The sequence below is a fragment of the Lacerta agilis genome, chromosome 8 (assembly GCF_009819535.1).
Source record: "Lacerta agilis isolate rLacAgi1 chromosome 8, rLacAgi1.pri, whole genome shotgun sequence".
NCBI lineage: Eukaryota > Metazoa > Chordata > Lepidosauria > Squamata > Lacertidae > Lacerta > Lacerta agilis.
In genome coordinates, this window is record NC_046319.1 from 62,338,233 (window position 1) to 62,360,322 (window position 22,090).

Consider the following 22,090-nt stretch of genomic DNA (forward strand, 5'->3'; position numbering starts at 1 on the left):
AGTGTAAGTTGGCAAGTTTGCACCACTTGAGGACCCTCCAAGGAAATCCTTATAGCTTTAAAAACACTTACTTGTGAAACACTCTTATCAGCAAAATTCCCACAGGAAATTTCTGTTTTCTGCTCTCTCTTTGCCAAAGTTGTGCTTTTTTGATAAACCGAAAGGGTATTTCAGAATTTCCTCACGGGAATTTCCCAAGAACTGCATCCGGAGCTGCTATATGGGCTGTCTCAAAAGGCTATTTTTCATTTCAAAATGCTACGTATAAATTAAGTTAGATAGATCTTAAGAAGAAATGCATATACTTAAAAAGCCTAGTTTTTGAAATGAAGTATCACTACAATCAGGAGGCAGCTGGGGTGTGGGGAAAAGAGATGAATTCTTGACCTCTCTGGTTCTAGCCAATCAGTACTATGCAGAGCTGGCTTTTGTTATAGGCAGACAGGAGCAGCTTCTCCCAAGTGCAGTCCTGCAGAGAAATGTGTATGTTTGAACAACAACAGGAAACATCTGTGGTGTTTCAATTTCACTAAACAAGTTGTGTATTTTTATATGCACTCTATTAATATCTTAGGAGGCATCAGGAGAGTAAATAATTCCAGCCCAGCCATGAATGCTTGTCTGCTGCGCATAATTTATTCACATGCCGAGTTATAGATGGCCAAATATACCCCCTCCCAATATCCTTGCCGCTCAGTGATTGGGGGGAAAGGAAGTATGTCAAAAGGCTAATTACAGCAATATGGTTTGGTGTAGTATTGAACAGTGTGGGTTACACTAATCAGAGTAAATATGGAGAGATATGTTTAAAAAATACAGGAACCAGACTGAAGTCTTAAATTATGGCTGCGTACACATTTAAAGCACATTTCTCTCCACCTCCCTGCTCAAGAACCCCTGGAGTTGTAGTTTGTTAAGAGTGAAGGGAACTATAGCTCTGTGAGGGGAAATCACAGTTCCCAGGATTTAGCAGAGGTGGAATGTGCTTTAAATGCATTTTAAATGTATGGTGTGTATGCAGCCATAGAGATGCTGAACTGTGTCAGTGAACAAATGTCTTCCAGTTCAGGACTTTGATCAGACTTAGAGGAACGTGTTGTGGCATGACAACCACCCAAACCCAGGTTCCCAATTTCTAGATTAGGTGTTTCGACAACATGTGGTTCAGAAGAGGTCTCTGAAGCGATAAGGGTCATTGTACGTTGACTGGCGTGATCCTTCTTGCCAGTGTTTTTCCCCTTAGGCCAGGACTGGGTAGGTGGGAACTGTTGCCACCCCACAGTTGTTGTTCTTCATCGACATGAGGATGTAGCCATCATTGCCCCAATATGTGGACCAAGAGTTCTTGATGAGCCAGTAGCTCTCCCCTTGGAGGTCCCCATATCCCACAGCTAGGACCGCGTGGTCTAACTCCATGCTCTTGTTTCCTAGAAGAAAAGAGGGACCAGGAATCAATTCACCACCTAGTGCCACAGCTCCCCAAGCTTTCCTTGTGTACACTACGACCAGGGGTGGAGGAGAAATCAGAATAAGTATGCCTTTAAAAGACAAATCTATCAAATTTGCGCTTTCTGAAACATTATGTGATTTGAAATGCAGATATCCTTCAAAATTAGCACTTACTGGAATTTTGAAATGCAGTTCCTCCAACCAACCCGTGTTGTTGTTGTTTTTTAAATGCATATATTAGGGAAGGTTGCTTGCAGAAATATGTGCATTAGTCAAAACTGCACATAAAATTGTTTTTATTCGGATAAATGTGCACAAAAATGCCAACTGAGCCAGGGGAAAATGTTGAGTATAAATATATAATAAGAGTAATATTAACAGTGAATTTTCATAAGGATTAAAAAAGAAATCTCATATTGCTACAAAAAGTGGCCATCTAAATTTAAGATTGGGGAAAAAATGCAAAACAGAGAACCAAGATTGACAGATCCTTCCCTCCCTCTTCCAGGGCCTTTCGTGTGGTAAAATCTGCCCTTTGGAATGCACTCCCAGTGAACATCAGGCAAGCAACTACCTACAGAATTGACATTTAAACACCTGGTTAAAACTCATCTGTTCACCAAGACTTTCCCTGATGGGAGATCCAGCTATGTCAATGCCCTAAGCTGATCTAATGATTGATTTGTGATACATTTTGTACTTGTTTTTAAGGAGATCATTTTATTATTGATTTTATGCTGGCAGACCTCCAAAGCTGACCTGAAGTCTCCATGTTTGCCTGCCCCACTCCAGGTGCTAGGGAGAGGGCTTGACTCTCCAGGCAGGCAAGAGTGCCTTTAAAATATATATATTATTAATAAGACTATGCATGCAGCTTGTAAGCTTCAGCCTGGCAGAAGTCAGCTGCAAATGACTGCATGGACTCTCTAGGAGTCTGCCATCCACAGCTCCCTCCTCCCCTGTTCCAATTAACCTCCATCTCCAGGGCTTAGGGGTAAGAAGGAGTGCAGAGGAAGAATCACCAGGGCCCGCCCTGTGACATCACCAAGTCCTATCTCCATGACATCACCAGGAGCCACCCCTGCTCTCAGAATTGGGTCCAGAAGTCCCAGGGTCTGGGATGCTCCCACCTGACAACTAAGCACCATAACATTGTGACACATCCATAAAATTCCCACCCCACCATAGAGGCTTTGAACTAAGGAGTGACATTAGACTCACCGCAGTTTGGCTCATAGTAGATGCCACTGGAGTAGAAGGCAAAGGACTTGTGGGAGGCGTCAATGTTCACAGCCACAGGGCCATGCTTGTAAAGAGCAGCCTTCAGGGCAGTGGTGTTTTCAGAGGCCACACTGACATAGCCGGAGAGAGTTGCAATCAGCTCGGATTGGTTGTAGTGACAGTAGCCATTCTGGCAAAGTGAAAGCAGACACACACCCCAGTTTCACTGCAAGAAAGCTATTCCAACCTCGGATACAAGCCTATGACTCTGTGCGCACTCCCTGCTTTTGGGCTGCAATTGATGCGACGTACACATCGGGCTGTTTGTGCAAAACACCACCACAAAAGGACAGGAAACCCACAGGCTGCAACATTCAGCTTCCTGAGAACCTTAGCCTCCATGTTCTAGCCCTTATGAACAGAAAAATATGCTTGGAAGTATATGGGACGTTGGAATCTAAGAGCCAAACTTGGTGCACATCTGCATTGATCATTTATATCTTGCAGGGAGCTATTGTTCTCCTGCCCTGTTTTGTGGGCTTCCCACAGGAGCCTGGTTGGAAACTCTAGGAAAGACGATGCTGGACTAGATTTGCTTTTGGTCCGATTCCACAGGGCTCCTCTTGTATTCTTAACATGCAAGTAGCAGCTGATTATTAGGGGAGGCGACTGGCCTGGATTGCAACAAATGCAGAGCAGGGAATTTAACCCTTTCCTCTCTTGCTGAGGTCCTGGTGAAAAATTGCCCTGCCCTCTGAAGCTGCATTGCTGCTTTATATCCTTCAATAAAGCATCGGTGAGGTGTTTTGAGTAACTTAAAGAATGCTGATTCCTAGTAACTCCTTGTGGGATGTGAAACACAGAGCAGTCAAATACAACATTCCTAGAGTGGACATAAAAGCAAGCCGGAAATTCTTGTTTCCTCCTGGGCTGGGACAGACTTCCTCTACATGTGAACAGAGGTGGGTGTGGCCTTACCTATGCAGGGAGCAAAACAGCACAGGGGAGGCAGCCACTTCTCTGTCTGACTCCATTTGTCAAAGAAGCAACATCTTATCAGCCTGAGATGGACAAAGGAACTATCTCCTTATGGGATAGATTCCAGGTGTATATATTTTGTAACCTAAGTCTGCCTTCTGGGATCCATCTGTGAACAGAATGTGTGTGAGTAAACTCTTCCATACTTTTATACAAGACTGTCGTGCCTAATCTTTTTATGAGGGAATAAAAGGGAATTTACCAGGAAACTTATTTTAGAGGCTTATACAAGCCTGGCAAAGACGTTATCCGCTGTACAAGTTTAAAAGGGGGAATGTTACTCTGCTAAATTATAGAACTTGTTAACACAAGTTGGGAAGGATATACTGTAATAAAACAATATATCCTCTCCTGCCTCCCTGAACATTCCCATACTCCTGAGGGCAATTTTTCACCCTACGCACTGGCAAGCCTTGACAGAGTGCCCACCAGCCAAGAACCACAACCAGCCCTGCCTCTCTGGTGAGTATATCTGGATGATTCACACATTTGTCTTATTGAGACATTCCTTTTTTCTCAAGGGATCAATGATGACGATGACAGCAGCCCACTGTCCCCTCTTCAAATTATCTCAAGTGCAATAGCGTTTAAGAAGGAAGCAGGGGGCATCACTATTGTAAGGGTAGGGAATCTCAGGCCTGGGGGGGGGAGGCAAATGTGGCCCTCGTTCCCTTCTGTCTGGCCCCTCTTCCTGGACTTGCTCCAAGCTCAGGTGCTTTTGCCCTGCTGAAATGTGTCATCAAACTGATGATGCCTTCTGCTTGCCGAGATGGAGGATGCATAGAAACCTCTGACCTTTGCATGTAAAGGTAAGGCACGTGGCCCCCGGACGTTTGCCCAAGAGGAATGCCACCCTCTGGTTGCTCCAGGTGGACATTCTGCACTCACCTGACCCTGGTACGGCCCATAGGACTCTGTGCTAGCAATCCCGCCATGCTTCATAATCCACTCGTAGGCATGCCATTCCTCGCCCCCATCACAGGCATGGTTTCCAAAGCCCCAGGAACAATCAATTAAGACTTGTTGTGAAAGTGGAGTGAGCACTCCAGTCTGTACGGGGAAGATGGGATATTTATTTAGTTAGGACTCATCCAGAATTCCCCTTGTCCCACCACTTCCGCCTGGGGAAACCAGATCTTTATCCCTCACTGAAACAGAGCAAGTGTCCACCAGGTTTCCCCACAGATTGATGTTTGCCCCTAAAAAGCAGATATTCCCCGGAAACCGGTGGGGCAAACAGAAAACTGCTTTGACCCTAGGCATGGGACCAGTGGAAGTTTGGGGGAGCCCTCCATTGAGGCATTTTTCTTTTACTCTACTTTTTCGCCAAAAAGGGTTCCAGAGCAGGCCATGCTCTCTGGATTGAAATCTAAAAGAGATGGCATGCAAAGACAAAGGGATGGGGTGGAGGGGAAAAAACCAAACATGCGTAGCTTTTAAAGTTACTATGGCCAGCTGTGGAATGCCCAAGGCAGCAGGTTTCTTGGCTGAGGAACAGCCCTTCTTTTGGTCTCCCACTCTGCTCTGCAGCCTGACAGCATGAAAAGCCAGGGACAAAAACATATAAGGTCTGATTTTGCACTATACATGTAAAGCAGTACCATACAACTTTAAGCAGTCACGGCTTCCCCCAAAGAATCCTGGAAACTTTGGTTTTTAAGGGAGCTGGGAGTTGTTAGGAGGCACCTGTTGCCCTCACGGAGATACAGTTCCCAGAGTAGTTTAAAAATCAACCACTCTTCCCACAGAGCTCTGGGAACTGCCGCACTGTGAGGGGAATAGGAATGCCCTAACAACCCTCAGCACCCTTAAACTATACTTCCCAGGATGAAGAGGTATGGTCCCAGAACAGGTTCACAATTTCAGTGACATCTATACCATGTGGAAATTCGGAGGGTGTCAACACGAGAATGGGCCTTCTCTGCTGTGGCTCCACATCTGTGGAATGCTCTCTGCAGGGAAGTTCACCTGGCACATTCATTATACACCTTAAGGCATCGGGCAAAAACGTTCCTTTTTAACCAGGCCTTTGGTTGATCTGATTTACATCCTAGGCCTTTTAAAATGTGCTGGGGGGGGCGCTATTGCATTGTTGTTTTTATTTTTATCATGTATTTTGTGGTTTTATATCTTGATTTTCTTCTGTGAACCACCCTGAGACCCCTGGATATATGGCAGTATATCAGTATATCAATCAATCAATCAATCAATCAATCAATCAAGTATTTAACTCTAGCTTATCCCTCACAGGGGTACAATTCCTAGAACCCTTAGCCAACTACAGTTGTAGGATTCTTTGGGGGAAGCAAGGCCATGTTCTTTAAGTAGATGCTGTACAGGCTCTGAGGAGTCAAGGAAGCCTCAAGACACAGCCAAGCACCCAGGTTATCACCTTGAGAAAGAGGGCACCTTCCAGTGTTCCTGTCGTAGCAAAACTCCAACAGGAACCACACACAGCCTGGTCTTTGACTGGGGTCACAGCACCTTCATTGGTAGGCAGAGAGAAATGGGGACAAAAATTACAGAGAAACAGATCTCAACCACACTGTCACATTAAATGCTTTTTTGAAAGTCCAAGTCGCTGGTGCATGAAGTTGGCATGGTGCAAATCCACACACAGGAGCGGCTCCATTGGCATATTTCCACCATGCCAAACTTCCCACCACCTTGCCCTTTACTCGCTACTTCCCATTATAGAGGGGTGAGTGGGAGAGGAAAAAAGCAGGGTTAATTGAAATATATTTCAGTTTTATGTTGTTTTGAAGTCAGATTTGTTTAGGTTAAATTACTATTTAATTTACTTTCGAAAGCTTTCGATATACTGTAGAGTCATATCTTCCGCTCCCTTTTCTTTTTCACTTTAGTGAAATCCTTTTGAAATATGCACTTGCGTTCTATTTAATCTTGTATACATTTTGGCTTGTATACAATGCAGCGCTCATAAGTGCTTCGTCCCGTCCCCCCAGATCTGCTCTATGGGATGGGTGGAACCCCTAAAGGACAGATTTAGGGGGGCAGTGTGGGAATAGACGGGACAAATAAAGAGAATAAAATTGCATTCAGGGCTTATACATAATAACCTTTCACCTGCTCTTTCCAGGCACACCCGCAATTTAAAGCTCCATGTCTGAGTGCCCTTTATTTACCTCCACAGCTTTCCCTTGGAAAACTCACCCTTTAAAGCTCAATTGGAGCAAACATCAATCCACGGAAAACCCAAATTGACGTTTGCTCTGATTCAGCTTTAAAGAGTGGGTTTTCACAGGGAAGGTTACTTACTTAGTGCTGGATTGGGTAATTCTTTGCAATTAAATTCTGCAGATGTCCTATTTCAGTTTGGACTCCCCCCCCCCTGCTTTGAACTGTTACTATAAGCATTATTTCCAAATTTAAAAATAAATTCCAAATAGAGGGTTTTATGATCACCATAAAGCCGCCAATCCAGACTCTCTGGCAGGGTGAGGTTGTCGTAGCCTTGGGCAGGGAAGGGCCACCCCTGGTTCGGTTCACCGGTCTTTAGCCTCCCCCTCATCACTGCCATCTCCTCTGGTGTATGATCAGCCAGGTGGTTCACAGCCAGTTTGTAGGAGAGGTTCGCCCTGTTCTTGGAGTGGACGTATCTGGAAAACAATAATAATGAAAAGCACACATGCCTGGCATATCTGATTTCCCTCTTTCCCATTTTCCAGTTGCAAATTATCAGTTTCCAACTGTACAATTTTCCCATCCACGTTTTGTGTACCTCATGTTGTGGATGAAGTTGTGCTTCCTGTGCTCCATCTCCTTCTCACTCTTGTAGGTCTTTCTGAATTTCCCCTTGTAGTGATGGAACAGATGCTCGTGGTCTCGGCCTACTTCCCCGGCTCCCCCAACAAATTCTTGCATGGGATTGGCCAAGATCCTATGCTCCGGTCCTACACCTGGCCAATGTGTGCACTTTATACCTGTGAGGCAAAAAGCAGAAGTGACTGTCATGACCAAAAGTCAAAATAAGATACAGATGATTCCCCTTAAGTTCTTATTTGCTTGCTTTGGGCTGCAGTTCAGGTTGGTCTTTTATTGTGGCTGTATCGGCAATATTTTCTTTATATAACAACAGCACAACAGCAGCAGATTTATTCCGATTTAGTTTTCCCTGTGATGTTTCTTTAATGCTACCACATCACTGTTGTCTGGAAGCTGGCAAACATACTTGGCACGTGGGGCTGAAACTACCATTATATTGCTGTTTTTCCTGACAGAATCTCAGTGCCTTTAATAGAATCCAGAGCCGGCAGAGATTCAACATGCATAGCTTTTCCATGGTTAGCTGGGAAACTGAGACGACACCTGAGATGTGCATTTAAAGGACCCACCCTGTGACTGTAATTCGTTTTGACATATTTAATTGGAATTTTATATTGTTGTATGCCACCCTGGAACCTGCTGGTGAAGGGCAGGAAATAAATATAACTCTCTTTCTCTCTCTCTCTCTCTCTCTGTGTGTGTGTGTGTGTAGACAAAATGGTGCTCTAAGGCCATCATTGGACTCCAACTCCCACCAGGCCCAGCCAGCACAGCCAATGGTCAGGGATGATAGGAGTTGGAATCCCCAGTATCTGAAAGGCACAACAATGGTTATCCCTGCGCTAGACATTACCACAGCTGCAACATGCACCCTTGTAGGTGAGGAGGAGGAGAAACAGGAGGCTCTCTATGCAAGAGGACAGCTCTGCAGTGAACATACCACCAGGGAGATCAAAGACGCCAGAGGGGAATCTGCGGGAAAAGCTGGTGTAGTCTATCTCATACTTGTCATAGTGGGAGCCCAGGAGGGTATTGAAGCCCTTCATCTCATAGTGCACTGGGACAGGCTCAGGGGAAGCATCTGCAACCCACAACCTATAGATGTTCTTCTTCTTGCCCCAATACGACGTGCTCTCCAGGACTGCGCAGGACTGTCCATTGTAGTCTTCCTGCCGAACAGTCTGGAGTTTGGAGTGTGAGAGAGCAGGAAAGAGATTAAGATTCTCAGTGAGAGGCTGGGAAGGGCAAGTTAGAAAATAACACTGATGTGCAGCAAACGAGCTTTTGAAACAAGCATGGAGAATGCTTGGCTCTCCAGATGTTGCTGGACTGTAACTTCCATCAGCAGCGTCAGCCCAGGACGTTTTGGCACTTCAGGCAAAACAGAAAATGTGCCCCCTTGTCACCATCAACACTTCCTCTGCGCCCAGCCTCCTCCTCCTCCTCCTCCCCCCCCCCCCACTACAGCCAGGCACAGAGGCCATGGCAGTGGCAAAGGAGGTGGCAGGACACATAGGAGGAGGAGGAGAAAGCAAATGGAAGCAGATGAGGCCAGATCTGCCACCTAAACCGACTACCTCACCTTACCTCATTGGTAGGCTGGTCCTGCCCACCGGCCCCATCACCAGGGACCATGGAAGTTGTAGTTCAGTAGCATTTGGGCTACTGGGCTAAAGGACACCCACACATTTCCTAGTTTTTCACCATGATTCTTCCTCCCTGCCCCCTCTCACACACAGCACTCTTAACTAGAGCTTCCTGGGAAGAAGGATCAGTTGTTAAACTACTTGGGGAATTGCAGAACTGTGAGGGGAATAACAGCTCTCAGCACCCTAAACCAACATTCCTAGGATTTTTTTTGGGGGGGGGGAGGTATGACTGTTCAAAGTTGTACGATACTGTTTAAATGTATGGTGCAGAGGGGGCCAGAAAGAGAAAGAAGAGGTGACCTGCCCACTTTTGCTATGGCCCCACCCTCCACCAGCATGCAGCTCTCAATACATTGCCCCTGAAGAAATAAAGCCCTTAATAGGAAAAAGAAATGCCCACCCCTACTCTAATGGTGTAAGGAGCAAGTCTATATATGGGAAGCCGGAGTAAAATACTCCAGCTTAAGTTAAGACAAAATAAAGCACACCAGAAACAGACTCTGTTCAGGAGCAAGGCTACTGCTGGTTAAGCTCTTCATCTCTAAAAGAAATTACCGGTAGGTTTCTTGGTTAGTTACAGTGCATAAAGCTTCCAACCCCAACTCTGAAATCCAGCTTTCGAAATCCTCAACATGCACTTCACGGCATATTGGCTGCATTCAGGCACAACATCAAACCATGATATAGTATTATGTCTAAAACCATACCAGTTCTCAAAGTGTAGTTTATGAGGGGTTTCCGAATCAGGATATCAAACCTCAGGTTTGAAAGCCAAGCCACCTTTTGGGCTGACCATTGTTTACAATTACCGGTATGTCTGAATTCACAGTCCACTGGCAAACCATTTTGCTCTGCTTCAAGAGTTGTTGCACCGTGGAGACAGGGATGAACAGACAAAACTGAGTGCAAGGGACAGAAAAGCAGATCAGGAGCTCTAAAGCACGGTTCACTTGCTGTGTGTCTGGAAACTCAAACCATGGCATGAGGTTGTAACTATGGTTAGCATAATGCACAGTTTGGTGTGATGTCTGAACTGAGATGATTGGAAGCAGGAGCTTGAGGGACTCACCTGGAATTCAGATAGGTTAGGAAAGACACTTTGAGGCCTAATGGGATGCTCCAACGTTCCATTGATCTGGAAGCACTCCTTAATGTTGGCCTCGGTTTCTGTGGTTTCTGGAGTTATCTTGAAGCTGGCCCCAAAAGGTTTTACAAAGCTAAACTGGTAAGTGATTACCTGGCCTGGAAGAACAAGGAAAGAAGCATTCATTGCACCACTATCTGCCTCAGAATCTACATCTGATTCTTATTTCATTCGATCAAAGAACTTGTGGCCCTCCAGATGTTGTTGGACCACAACTTCCACCATCTCTGTCCATTGACCACTCTGGCTGGGGCTAATGGGAGCTCAAGTCCAACAGACAATTGAAGTCCACAGGCTCCCCAACCCCATTAGAATTTCCAGCCCACCATATTGGGAAACAATATTCCTTTACAACAAATGCTGCATAAATCTGAGGCCTGCTCTTCAACATCAGCCGGGTGGATTATTTATTTCAGAGATGACAGGAATCAGGTCTGGGGGAAAGCCTGCAGCTTTATTCGTGATCCAGAAATAAAAAGGATGCAGTGGGCCACTAATGGCAACCATTATAGATAAACCTTTTGACGCACACACAAAACCGCAGTCTTTAAAACTCTATGCTGGTCTACAAATGCAGCAGAGCAAGGTAGCAAAATGGATTGTGCCATTCCAGGCTGCATGTGGAGGGGAATCCTCCCACATCCATTCCACAAAATAAAACCCCATACAAGTTGAAAATTTGCACAGAGCACGTGGGCTGGGCCTACATTTCTTTTCCTCCCAAATGTCCGTCTTTGTTTTTATTTTACTTGCAGGGATTAGTTTTTTTTATGTGGGGCAAAAGTCCCATACACCAGCCCAGGGCTCCTGTGGGAGGAAAAGCAGGGTATAAATGCTATATATAAACAAATATGACAAACAAATAAATATCTATGTCTGAGATGATACTGCCCTGCTGCCTACCCTGTGCCCCATATGCTGGATAACTTGTAGCCACCATTTTAAACTTCCCAGAATGCTCCAGGGCATTGTGAGAAATTTAAACAAGGGGCCCAAGCTGCTCTGTGCTGGCTGTGGTGCTGTTGCCACATGCCACTAACCAAAGTACCGGTAACCTCTCCTACAAATGTATGAAAGAGCATGTTGCTCTTGGCCCACCTGAAAACTGGATCCAACCCTGACCTCCAGTGACATAGAACAGGTCTCACTGACCACCTCTTTGGCTTTGAAGGAAGGGATAGCCTCTTCACAGCACTATCTTCCCCTTGGGACAGTCTCTGGAGTGGCTTAAGGAGCACATTCCAGGTTTCTGCTATTATTATTCCTATCTTGTGTTTATATGACTCAGGGGTGGAGAACCAGCAGCCCTCTAGTTATCGTTGGGACTCTATTGGTATCTTTGAGAGAAGGAATGTACTTCGACTATTCTTTAAAGGTATAATGTGTACATAGGCTTAAGTGCTTCTTTGGATACAAGCCATCATTTTCATCATACTAAAGCAGGCAATGGGAAATACATCGTACTAAAGCAGGCAATGGGAAATACTGCTGCCAGTCAGAGAGAGCAAGCCTATTGTGGGGGTCCTGTGGTCCTCCAGATGTTATTTGACTCCAACTCCCATCAGCCCCAGCTTGGATGGGAAGGATGATCAGAGTTGTGGTCCAGCGACATCTGGAGGGCTCATCCACCATCCCTATGAGGCTTAACAAAGAAACAATATGATCTGGTATAAAGCATCTAAAACTGTTCCCAAAACAGATGGCTATGTTCATGGGAGAAATGAAACAAATGTTTTCACTGGGCTTCCACCACCTTCTTGGCAATACCAGACTTCTCTTACCGTGATAATACTGGATACGACTTTTCCCCTCCGTCTCATTGAACCAGGCTTCAAAGGGCTCTTCTATTTCAGCATAAGGCAGTTTCAGGATCCCTGAAGGAAGCCAAAATGGCAACAGCTACTTAGCCAGAGTAAAGAAGGGGTGATGATGTGTGGTCAGAGGGTGAAGAGGGAACAGACTGGGAGGAGAAGGAGGAGTCTGAAGCTGAAGAGGTAACAGTGTTTAGTGAGCAGGAAGAGTCTGTGGCAGAGAGCAGTCCAGAATCAGAGGCTGGAGAAGAGTGGGGGCAGGCTGATGAAGAAGCCAGGGAATCTCCCCCTCCTGCTTTGACCAGCTCCCCTCCTCCCTGGTCTCCCAGAACATGGAAAGGAATGAAGAGGACAGAGCAAAGAGACAAGATGAAGGAGCCTGGGGAGGAGCCTTAGGGAGCGGTGGGAAGGCCTTTAGTCCTTGCAACTGCCTCATTGGGGGCAATACCTACTGGGAAGACTTGCTATGATCACTAGGCCTGCCCTTTGAATAAAGAGTTAACTTCAAAGACACTGGGTGTTTCATTGCTAACCTGCCCTTGACTCCGGCTCCTGACGCCAAGGGTAGGGAACCAGTGACTCTCCAGATATGGTTGGATATTGCATGAGCAATAGTCAGGGGTGATAGGAGTTGTAGTGTAGTAACATCTGGAGGGCCAGAGGTTCCCCAGCCCTGCAATAAAAACGGAAGGAAACTCCCTTTGCACACAGAGCCACCTCCATAATGAGGCATCTTTGAGATATGGGCACTGCACTTATCACAAATAATCTTGCTCCAAGCGTGCTGCATTTACATAAGATTGAGAAAAATGAGTGCAAACAAAGAGATAAACATTATTCCAGTGGACACCTGTCAGTTGGCAAATCATACCTAGAAAGAACAGAAGGCTAATAAAAAGTTAAAGTAATGAATTAATGCACAAAGGCAGTGACTGATAGATGGCTGCTTATTTTTTCGAAAGGTAATTTCACAGATGCCCAAGAGAGCCTTTTTTGTTCCAACTTGCTTTGAGATTTATTTGTTTCTGTGTTTGCACTAAGCCTGCAAATTCTCCAGGTGTGCCTCTATGCTGCCAGATGGTCCTGTTTTGAGGACACCGCTCTCCACATTTGGGGCTGCAAGCTTCAATTAATTAATGCGACCCATCAGCATAAGCTTTAATCAGAAACCAGCTCTGTGCTTCCTGTCGCCACAAACCATTTTTAATACAGAAATTAAGGAGCGGATCATCTTCTGCCCTGCTTCTAGTGAGCATACCTCTTAAATGGGAAGATGCAGTTCTTTAAAACAGGGTTGGGAACCTGTGGCCCTCCCGATGTTGCTGGGCTCCAGCTCCCTTCAGCTCCAGCCAGCACGGCCAAGCGTCAAGGGTGATGGGAGTGGGAGTTAAGAGTCCAACAATATCTGGAATGCCATTGGCTTCCCATCTCTGCTTTAGAAATTGGAAGGGGAGAGGTGTAGAGAAGACTAATAAATTATCCCTTTCCATTATCACCTGAAGTGTTGCATACTCTGCCCCCCAACACAGGTCTCTCATCTCTGCCTAGTCTCTACAAACGATTCCCCCCCCCCCAGCATCCAAGGGCAGTGAAGACGTTCATTACCTGTTATATGATAGGCACTCCCAAACCTGGGAAGCACCTGCAAACGTTTGTGTAGAGGTGTGCAGTCAACCACTGAAATGCAAAACAAAGACGACAAAAGGATTAGGTCAGATTTAGTTAATGTAGAGAATGCCACTTGCCCACAAAGGAAATTATGTTCAGTGCGTCATAAGAATATAAGAAGAGGCTGGCTGGATCAGACCAAAGCCCCAACCAGGAGCAGTATCCTGTTTTCACAGTGGCCAATCAGCAGAGGCACCAGTTTCTCAGGAGGGCTGAGGGGCCCCAACTTGACATCCTGATATTGTGCATATGACTTGCGAGGAGCCAGAGGGCTGCCCTCTGAACATTGAGGGGTCCCGGCCTCCTCAAAAACAAAAACAAACAAAACATTGCTTCGGCCCCTAAGCTAACCAAATGTTTATGGGAAGCCCACAAGCAGCAAATGAGCGCAGGATCAATCTCAGACTCATGTTCCCCAGAAACTGGTATTCAGAGACATTTCGCCTCGGACATTGGAGGTACCGGTAGTCCAAAGCAGTCATGGCTAGCGGCCGCTAATGGCTCTATGCATTGGTCTCATCACCTTTTAAACCTCCCATTTGTTGGCCATTGCCAAACCTTAAGATAGCTAATTCCACAGTTTAATTATGATCTGTGTTCCTTTTTGGCTGTCCTGAATCTCCCACTATCCAAAGTGCACTGCTGCCTAATAAAACGTATTTATTAGGAAAAATTAGCACTAGAACACTGATAAATTTTCATAAGGATTTTAATAAACAAATGCCCAACAAACATGGCAGAAATGTGGAATATTGAATATAGGATTTGAAAAATGAGAGAAAGAAAGAGCACTGAAATTGGCATATCTTTCCATCTCCTCCAGCTAGATTCATCAATGTTGTTATTAATCTTATATCTGCTAGTTTCTCATGCAGAGCCCTCTAGCCCCAATATCCCAGAAAGGTAAAATAAAATAACGTAGCTGCCTAGAAAACAAGACAGTCAAACTTACCAAGAAAAGCAGCACATACTAGGAAGATCAGCAGCATCCCCATTGCTGCTCAGCCACACATGCTCCTTCTCAGAGCCACTTTAACAAGCAGCTGCCTTATTAAGCAGCGGCCAATTAGCCAATAGTTGAAGCCTGGCCCTCCCAAAGGGTGAAGTGAGAAACCCTGCAGAATTTCTGAATGGCACTGGAGAAAGCACCAGCTCCTATTGGCTATTTATACAGCTCCCAACAAGGAAATGACAAATCAGGCTGCTAGGCTGTGGCTTCTTTGATGTGATGGTGGATGGTGGCCAAAGCAATTTATCTGGAGGCCGGAGCTAAGATGACATGCGGTAGTATATGAGTCCAAAGCCCTTGAACTTCTTCATGGAGAAGGAGAGTTGTTCCCCATAGCTCAGTCTGGTAGGCGGGCATCAGCAATCTATATCAGGCAAATGAATTCGGTATGGAAAGCAGCACTCCATTTGGGCCCAAATGTGAAAACTTTGATATGGAGCCTCCATGTTAACTCGGCATCAAGAGTAAAGAAGCTTTTTGGTACAGGGGCTACTCAAAACTGGATCCCAAGATACGTGTGCCTATTTCTAATTATTATTGTATGCCGTAGCCCTGCTCATTTGTTGACTCTCCTGGGCAAGACAGCTGCTTCCCAGAGTAGCTTGAGGGCTGTGATGTGCACTCACAGGTCTGTCACACAAAGAGCATCACCGGTGAAGCCACTTGGAAATAAATCTGAGCTGTGTCAGGCAGGATCCCCATTCATTTCATTGGTGGATTGTGACCCCCTATAGTAGGGGACCGGTGGGGGGGGGGAGCTTTTTCAGACCATGGTCTGCACTCCTGTCTGGGTTCTGAGGGCTGCATATCTGGTTGGCAGGGCCAGAAGGAAAAGGTAAAGCAACAGCCGCATATCTAAGCTTTGTACAATAGACTAATTTCTACACTAGATGGCGATGGTGAGCTATGGGAAATTCAATATATTTTTCGGAACATGTTTTTTAAAAAGCGTTTTCATGTTTTTATATGTGTGTAGATTCCACCTCTGTCCTCCATCCGGGCAACTGAGAGGCATGATACACCATGGATACATCATGGTTACAGCATTGGACTAGGACCTGGGAGACCAGGATTCAGCTCCCCACTCAGTTATGAAGCTCCCTGGATGACCTTGAGCCAGTCACTGCCTCTCAGCTTAGCACACATCACAGGGTGGTTGTGGCGAATAAATGAGGAGGGCAACCATGGATACCGCCTTGAACTCATTGGAGAAAAGGTGAGATATAAATGCAATCAATCAATTTCAGCCAGGCAAAGTCATTCATGGAGGGTGTGAAGTAGGGCTGGTGATGGGTGTGGCCTAGGAAAATGGGGTGTGGCCTAGGGAGAGTCTCAAGGACCAGATAGAGAGAACTGGAGGGCCGCATTTGGCTCCCAGGCTTGAGGTTCCTCACCCTTGTCCTGTGGCATAGACTATAAGAGGCTGAATCAGGGCGTTCCATTCTCACCTTCTGTTTTTCTCAACCGATGCTCAACATTTGATAGCTGCAGAACATGGTGGACTATGTTCATTATAAAAAATCTAGTGTGCAGCTGCATGAAAATGCCAACTTCTATCCTAGGGGTCATCAGGAAATGGACAGAAATTAAAAAGGCAAGTCCATGGTTCCTGATGATTGTAGGTAATGGAGTCATTGGTTGGGCCACATTTGGGATGCAATGTGAAGATCTGGTCACCCCATCTCAAAAAGGACAATAGACAGGAAAGTGCTGGGAAGAAAAGCAACTGGAATGCTCAAGAGTTGAGGGCTTTTTAACTTAGAAAAAAAGAAGATGACCTGTGTGTGTATATTAGGGTTGTGTCCAGATTTTCACTTTTTGAAATAAGGCATTCCAAAACAGAGGTTTCTAAAATGATATGGCGAGAGAGAAATTATTCTGCTCTCATAGTAGAACTATGGAACTTCACACAGCACATTGCTAACTTGTGGAACTCATTGCCACAAGATGTAGTGATGGTCTTTTTCTTAGATGGCCTTAAACAGGAATTGGACAAATGAATACCTGCTCATGGGTTACCAGGAGCATCTGTCTCCCCACTATCATTTTAGTATATGTGCTGCAAAAGCGAGCACGTCTCCCCACTTTCATAAAGTCAGGGATGGTTGAACTCTGTGACTCTCCATATATTTTTGGGCTCCAGTTCCTATCAGGCCTGGCCCTTGGCCATGCTAGCAGAGGCTGATGGGAGTTGGGGTCCAAAAGTATCTGGAGGGCCATAGCTTCCCAATCCCAGATAGAACCTTCACCTGATCCAGCAGGGATCTTCTGCATTCTTAAGTAGCAACACAAGAAAATATAATATATTGAGATTTCATTCCTATGTCGACATGTCTCATTCATCTTGCTCAAAATCCAGCTGGTTTCTTACCCAAGGTCAGGAAGCAATCTGTCCTCCTCCTTCCTTGTGTCGGTATGTTCTTTTGGAAGTCATAACACAAATAGCAAAGCCAGTCCTTTGAACCAGATTCTGTATTAGCACTTAATGTTTTGTTATACACTCAGGACCGTTTGCCTTGTTTGGTCAAGAGTTACTTGATGTTTTCTTTTTTTAAAAAAACCAAGCAATTTTGAATACTTTAAAAATATATATCATAATTTCAAATTTAAAACAGATTAAATTTTACCCAGCTCATAAATATAAAAAATTAAATAAGCAAATCCTGTATCATGATTAGCATTATTATCAAAAAATCAAAATTTTTAAAACCGTAACATATTAAAACACAATGGTGGATTAGGGATGAAAAGTTTGGGAAGAATAAATACCTCAAGCGTCTCAAGCCAGAGTAAAGAGATGCATTTTCAGCATTCGCCAGCAGCTGTATGATGGAGCCTGGTGTGCCTTGGTGGAGAGGAAGTTCCACAATTTAGGGGCCACCACTGGGAAGACCCTCTCCCAAGCCACCAACCCTACAAGCGTCTGAGGGGTTAGGAACTACCAAGAGGGCCCCTTCTGCTGATCTCCGCATCCGAGAGGGTGTGTAGAGATTAAGGTGGTCTTTAAGTTCTCTTGTTTATCTTGTTAAATGGTTTTGACACATTTTGTGTATGTAAAGCAACTCACAAATGTAATAGTGAATTTGAACAAATAAAACAAATTAACAGAGCTCTAAGCTTTCTTTCCTGGCACCATGCCACAAGCGATGGTCAGTCAGTCACTGGAAGGGACAAATACTGCTGCAAACTTTGCATTTTACCTTTATTTTGCTCACATGCATCAAGTGCAGCTGTCATCAGAAAAGAAGAGAACGTTCAGAAGTATCCATGAAGGTCAGATAATGGAATGAAGTCACACTGGGCCAAAAGCGAAGCTTACATCACCCTAAAACTGTAGGCACCAACAAGGCCTTATCTCATAGCCATAATAACATCGTTCCAGCATTGTATTGTCTAGGGAATGAGCTGCACGTGGGCTGGAGAACGGATATTATCTGCAAGCTATGTAAACATTTTTCAGCTTCTGCAGTGTTTTCCCTCTCATTCTGAGATATGCCCCATATGGAGCGGAGGGATAATTTTTTTCTTGAATTCCGGATTCCCTTGCTGAATTTGCTTTGCAGCACATTGTCACCCATTTCTGAAGGAACTTTGGGGGTAGCACAGCAAGGAACTTGCTGCCACCCGCATGGGCAGGCCTTAGGTCTGACGGCACCCCCAGTTGCTGCAGCCGTGGCTTCCCCACAGGGGCTACCACAGGGTGGAGGCAGAGATGGGGTGCACAGGCCCCAGCCGCCACCCCTCCTGCCATCCTCAGCCACTGGCTTGCCCTTAACGTTGTCCCTACCCAGAGCTGGACAAGGGGTTTCCCTGCTGCTACCACTGCTCCTGACACCGCTTGTTGCTGGTGGGGCTGCAGAGGAGGCAGAAGACAAAGGAGAGGTGTGACTTTTCTCTGTGTTTTACAGATATATATATACCCTTTATAATACAATATATACCCTTTATAATATACCCTTAATAAACTATGATTCCTGTGGGCACCATTTTCTGTTTGTCTCCAGCGTCAAAATGTCTTGGTCAGGCTGGCCCTGGGGAGGAGACAAAGCAGGTTTTGAACAGTAAAACTCTCTCTGTGTGCCTCTCAGGTATAGGATGAAATGGGTGCTCGAAAAAGGTGGTGAAATTGCTATCTGTAAACGTCTCCCCCCCACACACAGTGTAAAAAGCAGAGCAGCACTGGTTTGATTGAACAGTGCTTGTAAACTAAGTTATTCCTCTCACTCAGAGCTACCCAGTGAATAAGCTTCACGTATTTACAGTGGTACCTTGGTTTAAGAACAGCTTAGTTTATGAACAACTTGGATTAAGAACACTGCAGACCTGGAAGTAGGTGTTTTGGTTTGTGAACTTTGCCTTGGAATAAGAACGTGTTTCGCTTCCTGTTGAGTGTGTTCCATTTGTAAATTGAGTCCCCCGCTGCAATGGGAAAGCACATCTTGGTTTAAGAATGCTTTGGTTTGAGAATGGACTTCCAGAATGGATTAAGTTTGCAAACCAAGGTACCACTGTACCTAATTATATTCAATGTCCAACCCTCTCCCCTACAGAATTCCACAGGTTTCAATCTTGTCTCTCATGCTTTTAAACTTTTATCCGAAACTGCAGGAAGAGGTCATTCAGGGACCTGAAGTGAGCTTGAAATCAGCATTACAGAGGAGAGGACTATCAGAGGCTACCAGTCATGATGGCTATTCCAGTTCTAGTTCCTGGGAACCACAGCAGGGAAGAATGTTCTTGTGCCCCACAGACACCTGGTTGGCCACTGTGAGAACAAGATGCTGGTGATTGGTCAGTTAGTTACCAGTAAGTATTTCTATTGTTTTACTTGATGGGGGGTGGGAGAAGCTGCCCCCCAGCTCCCCCTTGGCTATGCCCATGGTTCTTATGTATGTGTTTGTAGAAGTGTGTGAGTGGAAGTGTGTGGGGTGGCACATGCAAGGGAGTGTGGCCCTCTGGCTGGAAAATGTTGCCTCCTCCTGTTCTGCTGCTACCCAGAAGCAGGAAAGCCTGGTTATGCTTCCTCTGTATTAGAACCACAGCTGGTGAGGGAACAGAGCTATGCAATGACCCCGGCTGACACCAAGGAGATGGAGACTCAGGTCATCCTTCATTCTATCAAGCCACTTGCTCTGCTGTACTCCGCTTTGGGCCTTTTTCTGAGAGTAGGTTTTCGACAGCCTTTCAAGGGAAGGGGAGCTATTATGAACATTGCTCTCGAGGGACAGTGCACTGAAACTGGGCTGCCCTTGTTTTGCGGCTGAAGGACTAACAAACACCACAGACCTTAAAGGAGCAGCGATAGGGGGACCGTTCTGTAGTGTAGGGGTGGGGGAACTCATAGCGCCAGTGGACAGATCTTTGTCTTCCCTACACCTTGCAGGCCAAATTTGACAGGTGGGCTGTCCACTCGGTATTTGGAGTTCCGTCACAGAAGGGAGACAAATTCAATTCAGTTTGCATTTCAAGCCACACATAGTGAATTGTAGTCTTTTTTTTTGAAAGACTGCAAGAGCCAAAACCCACCCGCCCCTTTGGAATTCACACTGCTCTAAAGTATGCAGTGCAGTTTTCAGCCAAATGCATAGGCTAGGGGTAAAGGGTACATAAAAACGCACGTAAGAGTGAAAAATGACATACAAATATGCTTTGCAGAAACTTAGGGCTTATCCATGCCTCTGTTTTCCCCTCCACTTCTTCCCACTCTTTAGCACTGAATTAGAACAAACAGCAATCGGGTTTTCCGTGGATTGCCATTTGCTCTGATTTAGCTCTAAAGAGCAGGTTTTCCTGGGGAAAGCAGTGGGGCAAAGGCAAAATTGCTTGGACCCATGCTTTCAAGGCACAGGACAAGCGGAAGTGTAGACGAGCCCTTCCTTTGAAAACAAAACAGTACGGACCTAGTCACCAGATGCTTTTCTCACTTTGTGCTGTACATTCCAGCTTTCTACTCTGGAGCTAGTATAGTTCTCGTTCAGATCCCATGCACAGCAAATGCATCTGGCAATACTGATTCCCCCACTGTCCTACATGTCTTTTGTTAGTGGAGAAGTTCAATGCGACAAACTACACACACATTCCATTCCTTCTGCTGGGCTGCAGAGGTGCTATACACAGATTTGATCACTAGGTGGCAACAGCATACCATTCTAGTCTTCAAAATAATTGTTTTTCCCACGGAGAGTGTGCAGTTTGCCTCTGAATTTCAGTGAAATCCAGTGCTCCTTGACCCTTCCTGACAAATGTAGACTGTTTAATATATGCACCTCTGAAGCCTGTCTGAAGGCTGTTCTGATGTCCAAAAAGTTGTTTTCTAAGCTTTTGTGAATAACCATTCCCTTGGCTGCTATTTCTTCAGCTACACAACTGAACAGCTTCAAGAGCTCTTGGTCAGGGATCTACCCAATGTGGCCAATGGGAAGGCATGTTGCCAGGGATTCATTCTGCAAGGCAGACCATATGCTTTTAGGAATGCTGCAATGATTTTTTAAAATTATAATTGAGTCGTGCGACCCAAAAATTTTAAACAATGTGGACTAAAGTCAACTTCTGAGGCCCCTCCAGGATTAGGGGCCCTGAAGCTTAAGCTTCATTAGTTTCATAGCAGACCCACCCCTGCCCTGATCCTCTGGGATGAGGAAAGGCTGTAATCTTGCGCATAGGGAGTCTCCCATGTTGGGGAGCCTTGCCATTGTCTGCTGTGTGCCAGGAGCCCCAATCCACCCCTTGCTATGTGTCCCTAGGTTCCTGCCTGCTTGGCAACATTGAAAAGGGCTGAGTGCAGAAGTGATGTCATGGCCAGCTTTTGCCAAGGCTTTAGGCAATCTCCTCCTCCTCCCTTGTCTCAGGTGCAAGTTCCCATGAAGACTCGGAAGGACAAACTTGTTCCTTCCATGCAGGCACAGCTGGAATACTGTATTTCAAAGTGCCTGGCCTTGGATTAGGTAGCTAAAGGATGACATGAGGCCTGTACTGGCTGGTGGAGATGCCCCATGGAATTTCTGTTGCTTACATAACACGCAAGGGGGCAAAATGAGGAATCGATTCTGGCTGAGCTCTCTCTCTTTTGGCCCCACCGTGGCATAGAACCAGGTGGGCAATCTGTGCTCCAGGATTCCGAGGAGCCCTAGATCTAATTTCATGCGGGTGGCAGGGAGAGGGGGAAAAGGTTAAGGTCACTCATCACCATAACACGCCCCCTCCCCCTCTCTTCAAAGAGACATAAATGGGCAATAGGGGTGTGTGGAGTGGCATGTGCAAGATGGAATGCAACCCTTCCAGGCGTGGGGAGGAGGAAGGTTGCCTACCCCTGCCA

At 45.6% G+C, this 22,090-nt stretch overlaps 1 protein-coding gene across 1 annotated transcript; it reads right to left on the minus strand.

Annotated features, from left to right (window-relative positions):
* Positions 1 to 350: 350 nt before the first annotated feature.
* LOC117051965 (digestive cysteine proteinase 2-like) lies at positions 351 to 14,761 on the minus strand. The gene is made up of 11 exons (XM_033158693.1): positions 14,719 to 14,761; positions 13,704 to 13,838; positions 12,069 to 12,161; positions 10,213 to 10,385; positions 8,435 to 8,675; positions 7,451 to 7,652; positions 7,135 to 7,328; positions 6,101 to 6,192; positions 4,597 to 4,758; positions 2,671 to 2,860; positions 351 to 1,427 (listed from the first exon to the last, which is right to left on the minus strand). Exons 1-11 carry the CDS (start codon positions 14,759 to 14,761, stop codon positions 1,240 to 1,242), a joined length of 1,713 nt encoding a protein of 570 aa, XP_033014584.1. The 3' UTR covers positions 351 to 1,239.
* Positions 14,762 to 22,090: the final 7,329 nt, after the last annotated feature.

What these genes read in the sequence shown, in the direction of transcription:
- LOC117051965 (XM_033158693.1), bottom strand. Translation starts at nt 14,761, where the DNA reads ATGGGGATGCTGCTGATCTTCCTAGTATGTGCTGCTTTTCTTG. An exon ending in TCTGGATTGGCGGCTTTATG is followed by an intron (nt 6,193 to 7,134) that starts GTGATCATAAAA and finishes CTACCAATGAAG; the next exon opens with GTGCTGTGACCCCAGTCAAA. An exon ending in AAGGTGCCCTCTTTCTCAAG is followed by an intron (nt 4,759 to 6,100) that starts GTGATAACCTGG and finishes TTCCCCGTACAG; the next exon opens with ACTGGAGTGCTCACTCCACT.